General features: G+C 40.2%; 1 protein-coding gene across 1 annotated transcript in view; it reads right to left on the bottom strand.

Annotated features, from left to right (window-relative positions):
* Nucleotides 1-12241, bottom strand: part of CFTR (CF transmembrane conductance regulator) — a 91498-nt gene extending 79257 nt beyond the window's left edge. Inside the window, exon 1 of the mRNA XM_032107494.1 lies at nucleotides 11991-12241. Coding sequence (XP_031963385.1) covers nucleotides 11991-12043 — 53 coding nt within the window. The 5' untranslated portion in view covers nucleotides 12044-12241. The remainder of the gene's footprint in view (nucleotides 1-11990) is intronic.
* Between the last annotated feature and the right edge of the window lie 390 nt (nucleotides 12242-12631).

Below are 12631 nucleotides of genomic sequence, written 5' to 3'. Positions count from 1 at the left end.
GGAATTGTTCAGCCTGGAGAAGAGATGGTTCCGGGGAAATCTTAGAGCAGCCTTCCAGTACCTAAAGGGGGACTCCGGGAGAACTAGAGAGGGACTTTTTACAAGGCCATCTAATGACAGGACAAGGGGGAATGGCTTTAAACTGAAAGAGGGGAGTTTTAGATTAGACATTAGGAAGAAATTCTTCACTGTGAGGGTAGCCAGACACTAGAACAGGTTGCCCAAAGAAGCTGGGGATGCCCCATCCCTGGCAGTGCTCAAGGCCAGGTTGGATGGGGCTTGGAGAACCTGGTCTAGCAGAAAGTGGTTGGAACCCAGTGATCTTTAGGATTCCTTCCTACACAAGCCATTCTATGATTCTATGACATCTTACATTGCTGTATGCACTTAACAACACAGATCTTGCACAGAACTCCTCATAAGATCTTCATTGTGTCCATTATATACACATATTTTGCATGCTTTGTCAAATGTCATGTTTAAATTTTTAATACCAGTTTAAAGGGCATGCTGAAATAAAACAAAGCAGGAAAAGACTACTCTGAATGTCTATTCTATAGAGAAAATCTTTATAAGCCATGACTAATTTTATCAAACAATTCAGCTCCAAAAGGCCTATGAAATCCCCAAGGTTCAATTTATACAAAATTTTTCACCAAATTGTGTTCAGAAATCTTTTTGAAAGCAAAAGACTAGATCAAAACATAAGAACTGTTTTGAACTAATGGTGTATTTTGAAACCACCTGTATTTCTGCTTTACTGTCATTGATAAAAAATATTTCCTTAAAATAATGAAATGCCTGCAAAAGAAGTAGCTTGTGGTCGATTGCTATCATACTTCCATATGTAAACCAGAGTTTGTAAAAAAACCCTGCATGATTCATGATTATAATAAAATTCTGCAAAACCTCAATTATTTCAAAATTTTTGTTTTAAACTGTTTTTGTAGACAACAACCAAAAAATTACAATATATATGCAATAATGTTTCCCAAAGTCACTTAGAAAATGAAAACAGCTTATTGGATATGCTTACCTGTATGCCTGTAAGAACACGTCATACACACCAAGTAATCAACATTCTCAATTGCAGCCTCTGAAGGTGCAAAGAAGTTGATACAAAGGTAAAAGAACATCATTAAACACTACAAAAGTGCAAAAAGACCTTAACACAACAGATGAAGACTACCTGTGTGCAGCTGTGTGCACACACATGCACACTTGAATGTTTAATGAAGCTTTGAATTGCATGAGACACCAGTCTATAGTCCCCATAATTCAGTAAAGCACCAAGATATTTCTCAAGTGCATGGTTATATCATACCCACTGCAAAGAGAATATGCTCTAAGAAACGGAAGGAGTATCCTTCATTTCTGCAATAATAGTATGGTTTCAGATGAATCATATGACTTCTAGCTCAGTTTTTCACACCACTGTAGCTGAGAAATAACAAGTGATTCATGCTATGCTATAGGAAGGCAGCTAGGAGAGTCCACTTTGGAGAGTCACTGGACTCTCATTTTACCATTTGGCGATGGTAAAACACCCATAAACTTTACAGCTACTGGAAATAAGGGCCAATGTTTTCAGGGATAAAATGGATTAGAAGAAAACCTTTGAATTTCATGTAACACTTATGTGAAAGTCTTTCACGGTAACTGCAAGTGGTATATCAGGTACTGATTGGTATTTTGCCAGCTCCTGAAGACAGAAAGGACCAGTTGCTATTGGCTTTGTGAACATCTTGTGGAGAACTGGCTAATCCTTGTCATTCAGGAATAGAAACTCTCATCAACCAGCTTCACCGAAGTCCTGTATATGTAGATATTTCAGTAATGACAGAATGAACACAAGTTATGAGACACAAAACCACCACTGCAGCCAATGCAAGGAAATAACAGTACTTCCTAGGCAACTTCTTTAATTCACAACACTGTAGCTAAGTAATAACCTTCCTGAGCCCCTTAATAATGCTTTGATACTGCAATAAGCAATCCCCAACCTGACAAAAGATAAGTGCCTTACAGTTTCACTTTGTATGTTTTGAGAAAACATTTTTATTACACTGTTTCCCTCCACATATTTGATTTTATTTATAGTTTTGATTAACACCTACCTTGGCATTTTGCCACAGCCTGAACTAACAAAATGTGACTGCATTTAGAAAGTGAGCTGAGTGGCTGTATTATCATTTGGGGAAGGCAGCATGCTTAGCAGATCTACTGTACTTCTAGAAATGTCCCTCGTTTTACTCTGTGCTTAACTCTGTGTTAACCAGGTGCATTTATCACTGCCATCAAAACTATGTCATTCCTAAGCTACCCTCCTCTCCCAAGTCAATGTTTGATACAGACATATGCAGTCCTCATCCTCATCTCACTACTCATCACGGTAGCTGCAACTGTGCTAGATAAACTCCTCCAGCCAGCTAAAGGAGCAGTGCTGACACCTTCCCCTGGGGATCTCCTAGTCTGCAGCCAGGTTCCTACTGCAAACTGCTGGCACAGCTTGCACAGAGTTGTTCATCTCCCAGCTACCCTGGCCTTGCTTGGAAGTCCCACCCTAACTAGACCTGGCCAATTTGTGCACGTGCCAAGTGGCTTCGGGTTGGAGTAGTAATCGTGGGAGGAGTTGGCCTGACATGATGTTTGTCTCAAGGTGGATTTTCAACAGCTGCTTGAGCTGTGCTGTCAAGAGCTGCGGCAGGTAGTTTGTATCTTATTAAAAGGAATATACTAGACCTAAAATACATAAATATCTCATAAAACCAATTTTTTGCCAGATTCCTATAGCATCCAAATTGCCATTATATTCTAGATTCTTTGCAAAGATTTTAAATGTAAAATGGCTATGAATTTATTTTAACTGGCAATATAACCTGTAGTTATCCATGTTTCCATAACACTAGGTGACATAGCTCAGAGTTTGTCAATGAATATGGCTCTTCTATTTTTTTGGCTTATTGGAAATGATTGGTCAGTGTTAATGCTGAGTTTTCTCCTGAGGTTGTTGAGAAAGAGAAATTTATTCTGAAAGGAAGAGAGCAAGAAGGAAGGGAAACAGATTGGCTTTACAGCATTATGTTAGCAAATGCCATCGGATTACTGGCTGGCATTTAATGAACCCTTCCACAGAGAAACCTGCAGTGCTGTGAGAGTTTTGCCACTAACTAGGAATGTTATTATGGGTACAGACATACGACACCCAGCAGGGAACAAGTTTCAAGGGGGTACAGTAGGAAAGAAGAAAAGAAGGCAAGTTCCACATCTATTATCTACTGCCTGTAGTAAAAAATATGTTAAGAACTTGATATGTAAAAATCATATATATATATATATATATATATATATATATATATATATAACATACTGTTTGGTAGATTTCTAATGACCATTTCTTTGTCATTTACTTAAGCAGTATGTAACAGATTTCTTTTTACAGCTATTGCTTTCTACAGCATGTTCAGACTCATCCCACTCAAGCAAACTGTATCAATAGGACAGATGTCTTTGGCTTTCCAGAGAGTATTAACACAGACAATTTGTCAATAGGATTTGACTCTCCCTTAAGGCTGCTTTGCATGTCACTGAAGACAGAAGGAGCATCTGTGTTGCTAAGCCAACTGCCCAGATCTTCTTCCTAGGCACAGGAATACCCTAGCTCCATTGGGCTCTTCAAATCAAGCACAGGTTGCTGAGACAGTAACAGAACAGTGGTGCTGGGCTACTGAAGAACAGCAAAACAGAGCAGCTGTCCTACAAGGGTCACTGATCAGACTGCTACCATTTCAACAGCTTCTCTGTGCACAACACAGCAACATCTACTGAGCAGCGCAAAGGCAACCATGGTTTCACTCCCCTCTACAAACCATTAATACCTGTGCACAATATAATTAAGCATAGTGACTGCAGCTCCTAAGGAACTGGACCTAAAATTCCATGGAGAGAGAATGACAAGTGCCTCTGGCTTTAATTTATCCTTCCTCCTAACAATTAAGGAGGGGGGAAGGGGGGGCAGGGAGGAAGGAACATAATCAAGCCATAATTATGATGCTTTGGAGCCTAAGTTTCACAACATGTTTGTAGAGCCATGAATTCTTACCAGCTGCAAGAAAAGGCTGACGTACCACATAGATCTCAGACACTCCCAAAGAGTCCCTCTGACCAGACTCTGTCAGAAGCTCTGCACTCCCATCCTCTCACAAAAGATACGCATCACTGCAGTGGCAGCAAATTGTAAATTGTTGCCGACTTTATACTGGAAGTGCCAGCTCTACTACACCCCAAACTGTTTCTCCAGAAGAGTGTCTGCACCACCAGCTGTTTTCTCTGAGCACCCTGTAATGCAGCTGTAAAAGGTGACCCTAGCTTTTTGTGATCCTTGCTAACAGATGGGACAAGTCAGCATGCCCATGGAGCACAACAGACTTATTCCTGCCCCTTGGCTACTCTCAACAGAGTAGGGTTGCAGTTATTTTGTTTTGAATAGTAACCTACTGAAACAGCATACTATATATTCTGAAGACCATATTAACTTTAGCATTTCCCCCTTTATAAACAAAAAAATGCAATACAGTTTAATTTTAAAATATAATTATTGCAGGGTTTCAACAACAGAAGGTAAATTCAGACGCTACTGATTTCTGGTTTTTTGTTGTTGTTTTCCCCCGGACCACAAAAATTTAGATTTTAATTTCTTCGCTAATAAACAATTCTTTCCCATGAGGAAAATTTCCATTTGACATGGAAAACATTTAGCTGCAATATTATTGACTCTGCCACTAGCTGTGAGCAGCACCATTTTAAGAATAATCAATGTTCTGCTGAAACCCCAGGATTTCAATAGCAAATCTTAATTAGGATTACTCCAGAGCAATTCTTGAGGAAGGCTTGTTTTTTATGCCCCGTTTTTGTGAAGTGACACTTACTCAAACTATTATCTAATCTCTAAATGCTTTTGTAACAGAAATTCAATACTTTTTCCTTACACTTAATAAGGTAATCAAAATATTTCAGTTTGCAGAAGTACTGAGAGCTATTTTTGAGAGAAAACAAAGCACATTAGGGGTTAGGTTGTGCAAGATAGAAGGATACCATTAGAATACCATCAGAATATATTAGTTGTATTGAAATCTGTCAATTGTTTAGGTACCTAAGTCAAGTGTAAAATATGCTTAAAATATTTCTTTAAAGAAGCTAACAAAATAACAGTGGTGATGATGTGCTATGAACAAAGTTTCTAAGGCTGTTTCAGCATACACCTACAGCTAGACTGACTAGGAGAGGATGTTTCTTCATCTTCCCTCTTTTTCTCAATTATATATCCCACAGCAAGAATAAGAGAAAGACTTATTTTCTTCTAGCCCTTTGAAAGAACAAAGAATATTACAGCAAGTTTGCATCAGCAAAAGTGTTGCAGAGCAGTGTTATTCATGATCTAATTGAATTTTAAAATCTCCCAGACATGCCGCTAAGGGATAGAAACAAATTTCACCCAATTCAGCACTTCACTGTGTTAGCCATACATTTTTAAAGATACATTTCATAATAAAATAGCATAGAGTTGCACATCAGGTGCAATGGCCCTTTTCAAACTTATAATTTGGTCCAACCCCAATGACTTATATGTGGTCAGGTATAAACAAACAGGTGAACACAGTTGCATTTTATTTAATTTTAGTACCAAGTATCTAAATGTAAATTACCATTACAGTAATATGGAATCAATCCTGAATTAGGTGCTGCTTCTCTTACTATTTGCTCTTTGCCATTTTCTCTGTATCCTGGGTATTTGATGATGCTATTCCTCAGCATGATCCTTGTAAACTAATGAGAAAATGCCTCATATCTTCTGATTTCCAAAACAGTCTTGGGTTTTCAGAAAAGCAACAGTGGGGGGAGCTTAGTGCTTTTGTTTTCTTTGTATTTATTACCTCTAGAGAAATAAATGCGTTCCAGAATTTACAGATTAACTTTAAAATGAGTTAAGGTGAAAGTTAAAGTGAGATATCAGGATGACTCCAATACAACAAAGATTCACATCCCTCATTTTAAAAGTTGGGGAAAACAATAAAGGATAAATACCAACATTAAAATATGGGAATATACCTAAACCCAAGTACCTTTACCTGCTGTCATTTAGGATTTTCTCCTAAGGCACAACCTTGCCCATGGAGTCAAGACATTTGTATTGCAATAGCCCACCCCAAGCACTGCCTTATAGGATCAATTCTCCCTCCTGCCTATCCTCTCTGGAAGGAAGGATGCCTACCTATATCTGACAGTCACGAGGCTTCTGGTTTAAATTGAAAAACAATGTCTTAAACGCCTACTTAGTCTCTCCTAATTTGGGGACCTTCAAGACAATGCAGCCTTGGATTGGCTACTTGCTGACTGAAAAACTCATGCAGATCCTTTTGCTTATAAGAGAGGGAGTGATACGTAAACAGTCTCTGAGTTCCTGCTCATCTCACCCAGGCATACCCCCACTCTCACGGAAGGCAGTTGAACTCCATCTACAAGTTCACATGGCAAAATGTTTCAATGTGTCTTCTTATATACAGGTTAATTTTCACTTTTAACTTAACTTATTTCAGAGGACATAATGTGACACATGATTACCTGGATGTCAAGTTGGCACCATCCTGCCTCCACAACTATACCTACACACATATGCTGCAAAGCTGGGGAGGTAGGTGAAGGGAAAAAAGATAAACCAACATAACAGCAAGCTGTAGAACCCTCTTGCAGTAAGTCACACTATTCTCACCACTTCGAAATTTAGCATATCCAAAACTTTAGATATTCAGAGACTAAGACTTCAGTATGAAAGAGGTGATAATCGTTCACTGCAGAAATATTCTGAAATAAATTTGTCACACCAGAAATACCCTTGTGCAATCAAAGTCCTGGACAGGAGATCTCAGGCAGACTGCACTGATTCCACCACATGCTTCCAGGAAAAATCACAATCCTTGTATACACCACTTTCTTCTCTACAGAACTAGTAAGGAAACTTCTTTTTAACCCATCCTTTGTGCTATCTGCTTAGACTTCAAGATCTTCAAAACAGACTTCTTTATCAAATATTTTGCTTAGTACAGCAGACTTCAAATTTCTGTTAGCGCACTTAGAAGCCTCTATAATACAGATAATAAATCTACTAACCATGTCATTGCCTACAGTATTAAAAAAAAAAAATCAAGGATTTGGATGGATTACTTTCTATCTCACCCAAATCAAATAAGCTTGTAGAAAATAACAAGGTACAGAAAGGTCTGAAAATATTTCAAATGCTTGATAATTCATTTTGAATGTCAAGATAGTAAGTCTGCCTCCTTCAGGAAGAAAACAGACTTTAAATATATTTCAGAAGTCAGATGCAACTTGACCTAGGCATCTGTGCTTTAGAGTTATAAAGCAGCCAGAGAAGGTGCCTGTGCTATGCCAGTTTTGCATTTTTGGTCATTAGACCAAAGATGGAGTATCAGGGTGAGCCAAGGACACAATTTAGCCTTATTGTTAAAGAAGGTATTCCTCTGACTGAAATTACTTGAATGTAGGAGACCCTGCATCCTTTCTCCAGTTCACTTCAAGTTTCATATTTTACCTTGGAAATAGCAATAGAAGTCAAATTTTCAAAAGGTGTCCAAAATTTGCACAAACATCTTTGAACCATCTGACTTCCAGAAGCACTGACACCTTGCTGTTTTAGACAGGTCTGAAGGGCTGGCAGACCAGTGGATCTCCAAGGACCGCTTGTGGCAACAGACAAATGATCAGGCAGGCTCACAGGGCCATAATCTGTGCTGCAGCTGCATCTGTGTTTGGCTATCACTAACAGCCAGGATTTATGATTGCCTGGGATCAGTGAAAGGCAGCTCATCAGGGCTAGACACATACAGGGCTTTAAAAATATACTATAGAAAAATTGCTTTTTATAAGTGTCTAAGATGACTGCCCCAGCAAATGAGCATAACATTGTGCCATACAATCCACCTGCTACTGTACACAGAGGCTCCTTACTCAAAGAGGAAAGATGACCAAAATGCTACAGTTAGGTATTGTTGTTAAGGGATGCTCCAAATACATACTGTTTATGACAATTTCGAGACACCTGCCCCCCAGAGTGAAATTTATAGACATGAATTAGGCCTTTAAGTTTCCTATACAAAATCTGGGACTTTTAGGAACTTGAGACAGTTTCAGGAGAAAATTTGAGTACAAATGCACACATTAAATCCCAAACTTCTCAAGGAAAACACATATTCTCAATTAAAGAATGAAAATCCTAAGCAACTTGTTGGCATTAAATTCTAAGATATGCAATTCAAGGATAGAGCATGCACTGCATAGGGAACGTTTGGCTTTAGTTCCTTTCTCCGAAGGGAATCAATTTAATTCTCATGAGAATACCTTTTCAAGACAGAAATTATCTTGTACAAGGCACTCTTAAACTTGAAATTATGACTGAATTAAACTAGAAAGAGTGATAGAATAACATTATTGTAGCATACAGGCTAAGTACTTTCAAACCTTAAGTCCTGAATTCTGTTATCCACCTTAAAGGTTATTAGCAGACTACATAAGAAGTTTCACACCAGGAATTAGGAGTTGCAAAGAAGTTTCTTTTTCAGAAGAGTACAGAATCACTTTTGATTTATGCTCTAAAAAGTAGCTGAGCCAGAGATAGAGAACTAAAACACCCTCACTGCCAAACACTGGTAACACTTGGTCCTACTTCCTAGAAGAGGTGAGGTGTAGAATTGAATTCCTTTTCCTAGCCCTCACAACACACACAGGGCAGAAGAATAAATCCAACATTTATCCCCTGCAGGCTAAATTGTTCTAGGAACCACTGGACAGCTGTATAAATGTATAGATTTCTTTTTCTCTGGTTTGGAAAGCAAGAAGCAACTAGAGCAGATCTGATTGATTGAATCCATGAGAAGACTTGACACAAAAGCTGGGTTAGTTTGTATTTCTCATTTGGATTTAATAATGAATCAGGCACTAAAGTACTAGGTCTTGCCAAGAGTTGTCACGTTTGATAGGTACCAAAGCAAAAGTATATGCTTAAAGAGTTGGACACAAGCACAAGGATTACTTTTTGAGAACTTGTATTGTAATATCTAAATTTACATGTAAAAGAAAAGTAATAAAGTCAGAATAGTCCCATAGTTGCAGCCATTTCTGAAACTCCAGCAATAACTCTGTGTGCCAGCTCTCAGATAAAAATTGATTAATTAACAAGACTTCCTGATCTCAGTTAATCTTCAATAAAAACTAGGTGACTGCAAAGTAGTCTGATATTGTTTGTGACAAAAGGTATGGCCTTGACCCTGAAAAACTCCAAAATTCCAAGAGAAAATAAGTAATGGTTATAAAGACAAAAGTGAAGCTGCACAATGTATATGAAGCTAATCATATGATGATCTGACTGCTTCTGCATAAAACTCTGTTTTCTTTAAGCAAGGTAAAAAGTTGCCAATGCACAGAAACAGTGTCTTGCATGTGGTTGGGAACAAAAGAGATCAACTCTGAAAATGTAATAAGGAAAATACAACAAAACACAAAACAATCTCTGAGACCCCAAATTCTCAGTATCTAGTGTTTTCTAAGTGTACCCCTAACAGAAGATCTCAAACCACTTGCTTTCACACCTTGTTTCCTAATCACCAAAGCTCAGTGTTTAAACCAAAAGTATTTGAAATTTAGGATGAAGGTTAATTTCTAATTTTAATTACTTTCTATCATAACCACTCCTAGCAATTATCTTCTTTTTTTTTTTTTGCCCCAGTACTATCACTATCACTCATACAACAAAAAGGTAACACTTTCTATAAGATACTACTCTTTGTATACCAAGACAGTTTCTCACTTTTTTTTTTTTTTTGGCATAAAGAATTAAGAAAAAAGGTACAAAGAATACTGAAACATGTATAAATTATTCAGTTATGAGCAAAGAGCTACATTCTGACTTTAACACATTTAAACCTATCTCTCCAGCACAAACAGGATAGATTATGAAGCAATAAAAACCTTGCCAATAGGTTTACAGACTTATAGCTGATAACAGCTTGTACAATATTAAATAGTAGTAATATATTTATCAGCAAGACTTCCCGAATAATAATAGCTAATACTTTAACATCACTTCTGCTAACATGACTTTCAACTTATCACATTATATTCAGACTGGTACTTCCCACATAAATGCATAGCAGACTCTTATAAAAGTTACTTCACTGAAACATGTACTGTGTTGTATTTGAAAGCAACTATTTCATTATCATTGAAAAGAAGCAATCTCTCTCCATACATCTTTTTTCCATTTCTCTGCTCTAGTTAATATTCATCATGAACATCTCCTTAACTTCCTATGCTTTATTATCATCACTTTGGTTACAGTCACCTGACCAATAGCTGGTACAATATAATGTGTCATGCATGATAAGCATGATTAAAACACCATTCAATTGACTTAAAGACTGTGATTTTAAAGACGAGCTCAGGCTTCTGGATGGTTAATTATGTACTTAATAAGCATGAACTGCATCTGGTTTCAGACATGGAAACTTTCACTATGGTAGGAATCAGAAATATATTTGCTTTATTGGATTTTTTTCTTCACACCTGCAGCATCCTAGGTTCTAGGAGAACAGTACTCTGATAGAAGTTTTATAAACAAATAAAATTAAATAGAGCAAGTGGCCCCTTGAGCAATTAAATTAATATACAGACTTATTTCCTACAGATTTCTGTCTTATACTTGGCAGGAGCACTGACTGAAGCATCTTTTATGGAGAATTTGTAATTGCTTATGCTCCTGGTTCTAGCAGTATTTGACAGCAAGCACGGCTTCTTTCCCACTGCAGCACCATTGGAAAACACCTATAGCATCATCACTTTTACCTGGATGTTTTTAAAACTTTAGGAACAGGTTATATTTGAGATCATCCCCCTCTATCATATCTGGCTAAAATGAGCCAAGGCGGGGGGAGGCAGGCAAACAGTGACTCATACAGACTCCCTACCATTAAGAAACTTTAAAAAACATACAGACCAACCTGCTGAAAGCTATCCCAAAAGCATTTAAAAGTGAGCTAAAAGCCCTCCATTTTTCAAGCAGAGACCTCATGACAATGTTACAGTTTTACACCACGCACTCTCATTTCAATTACCATGTTCACACCTTACACAAGATTTCCTCCCTCCCTTCTCTGCCATGAAAAAGACCCTCCAGTAACAGAAGGGGGAACTCTGGCAAAACCGGTGTTGCGTGGGCCAATGCCAAAAAGATTATTTGCTCTTTCCAGTTCACAGTGTCATTTCTAGCGATGTCACATAAGACGTATTCAGGCTTCCATATTGTCTTACAAAGTACATTGTGCCCAGGCACTGGTATTGGCTCCTGCTCTTTTTACTTGAAGTTTTTAGAAAGAAAAGGCACTAGGAAGTTTACTTGTAAGAGAACATTTTCAAGGCTTACAAGGAACTGTTTCCAGTAAGATCATATATTACACTCGCACACTGAGCAAATGCTAAACACTCAAACAGCCAAACAGAAGGAATCCTTGTTCTGAGAGCATTTCCCTTCTGCTCCCTACCACCCCACTGTGTTCTCGAAGTTTACAGTGAAATAACAGATTAACTAGTTGAGCAATTACCAAAGGTTGCTCAAATTATGTCATAAATTCATCTGTCCGGGTCCAGCGAAGGTTTATGACACCTGCCAGAGCCCATTCCTGGTGCTAAAACCCCAGCAAAAACAAAAAAAAAAAGAGTGATCTCGTCAACAAGCAAGACTCCCATCGCTCTCCCTACAGACCTTTCCAGAGCTAATTGGTGCCCAGTACTCGATGCCCCTCTCCACCGAGTGGCCTGGGCGGGGGGCGCGGAGCCCCGCTGAGCTCCCCGCGCCGCCGCTGCCCAGACCGGCCCGCTGCCCCCGCCCGCCCGCCCGCGTCCCGCCGCGCCGGGGCTCCCACCTGAAGAAAAGTTTGGAGAAGATGTTCGCCTTCTCCAGAGGAGACCTCTGCATGGTGCGGTGAGGTGCGGTGAGCGCGGACCCGGAGGCAGCCGCTAATCGCTGACTCCTCGCTCGCTCGCCCACTCCGCTCCTGCGGTTCTCCCACCTTATCCGCCCGGCCGCTCTGATGTCACCGTCCGCCTCCTGCCCCGGCCCCTCTCCCCGCCTCTGCTTTGCCCCGGTTCAAAGGCGGGCGGGCTGGGGCCTCAGCCCGTGCGCTGCCGCCGCCGCTGCTCCTCCCCCGCCTCCCCGCCGCGCCCGGCACCGCGCACCGGGCGCGCCCCGCCGCTCCCCCCGCACCCTCTCTTCCCCGGCTCCCCGACGGCTCTCGCCCAGCCCGTTATCTCCACCTGCCGACTCATCTTCCCGAGTCACGCACCCCGGCTCTCCAGCCTCTCCCCAACACTGAACCCCTCTCCTGACCAAGTGCCGAGGCGGGGAAACCACCCCTCCAGACGGGCCTTCTGGCCTCGGTCCAGCGCAGCGAGGACAGCCCCGTCGGAGCGCGGACACCCCTCGCCCTCCCGAGCGCGCAGCTCCTCACCGCAGAGCCTGTCCCAATACACAGGGCGCCTGCTTGCAACCTACCGTGACCCGCAG

This window comes from Corvus moneduloides, chromosome 4, assembly GCF_009650955.1.
Source record: "Corvus moneduloides isolate bCorMon1 chromosome 4, bCorMon1.pri, whole genome shotgun sequence".
NCBI lineage: Eukaryota > Metazoa > Chordata > Aves > Passeriformes > Corvidae > Corvus > Corvus moneduloides.
This window is presented reverse-complemented; position numbering and strand designations above follow the sequence as displayed.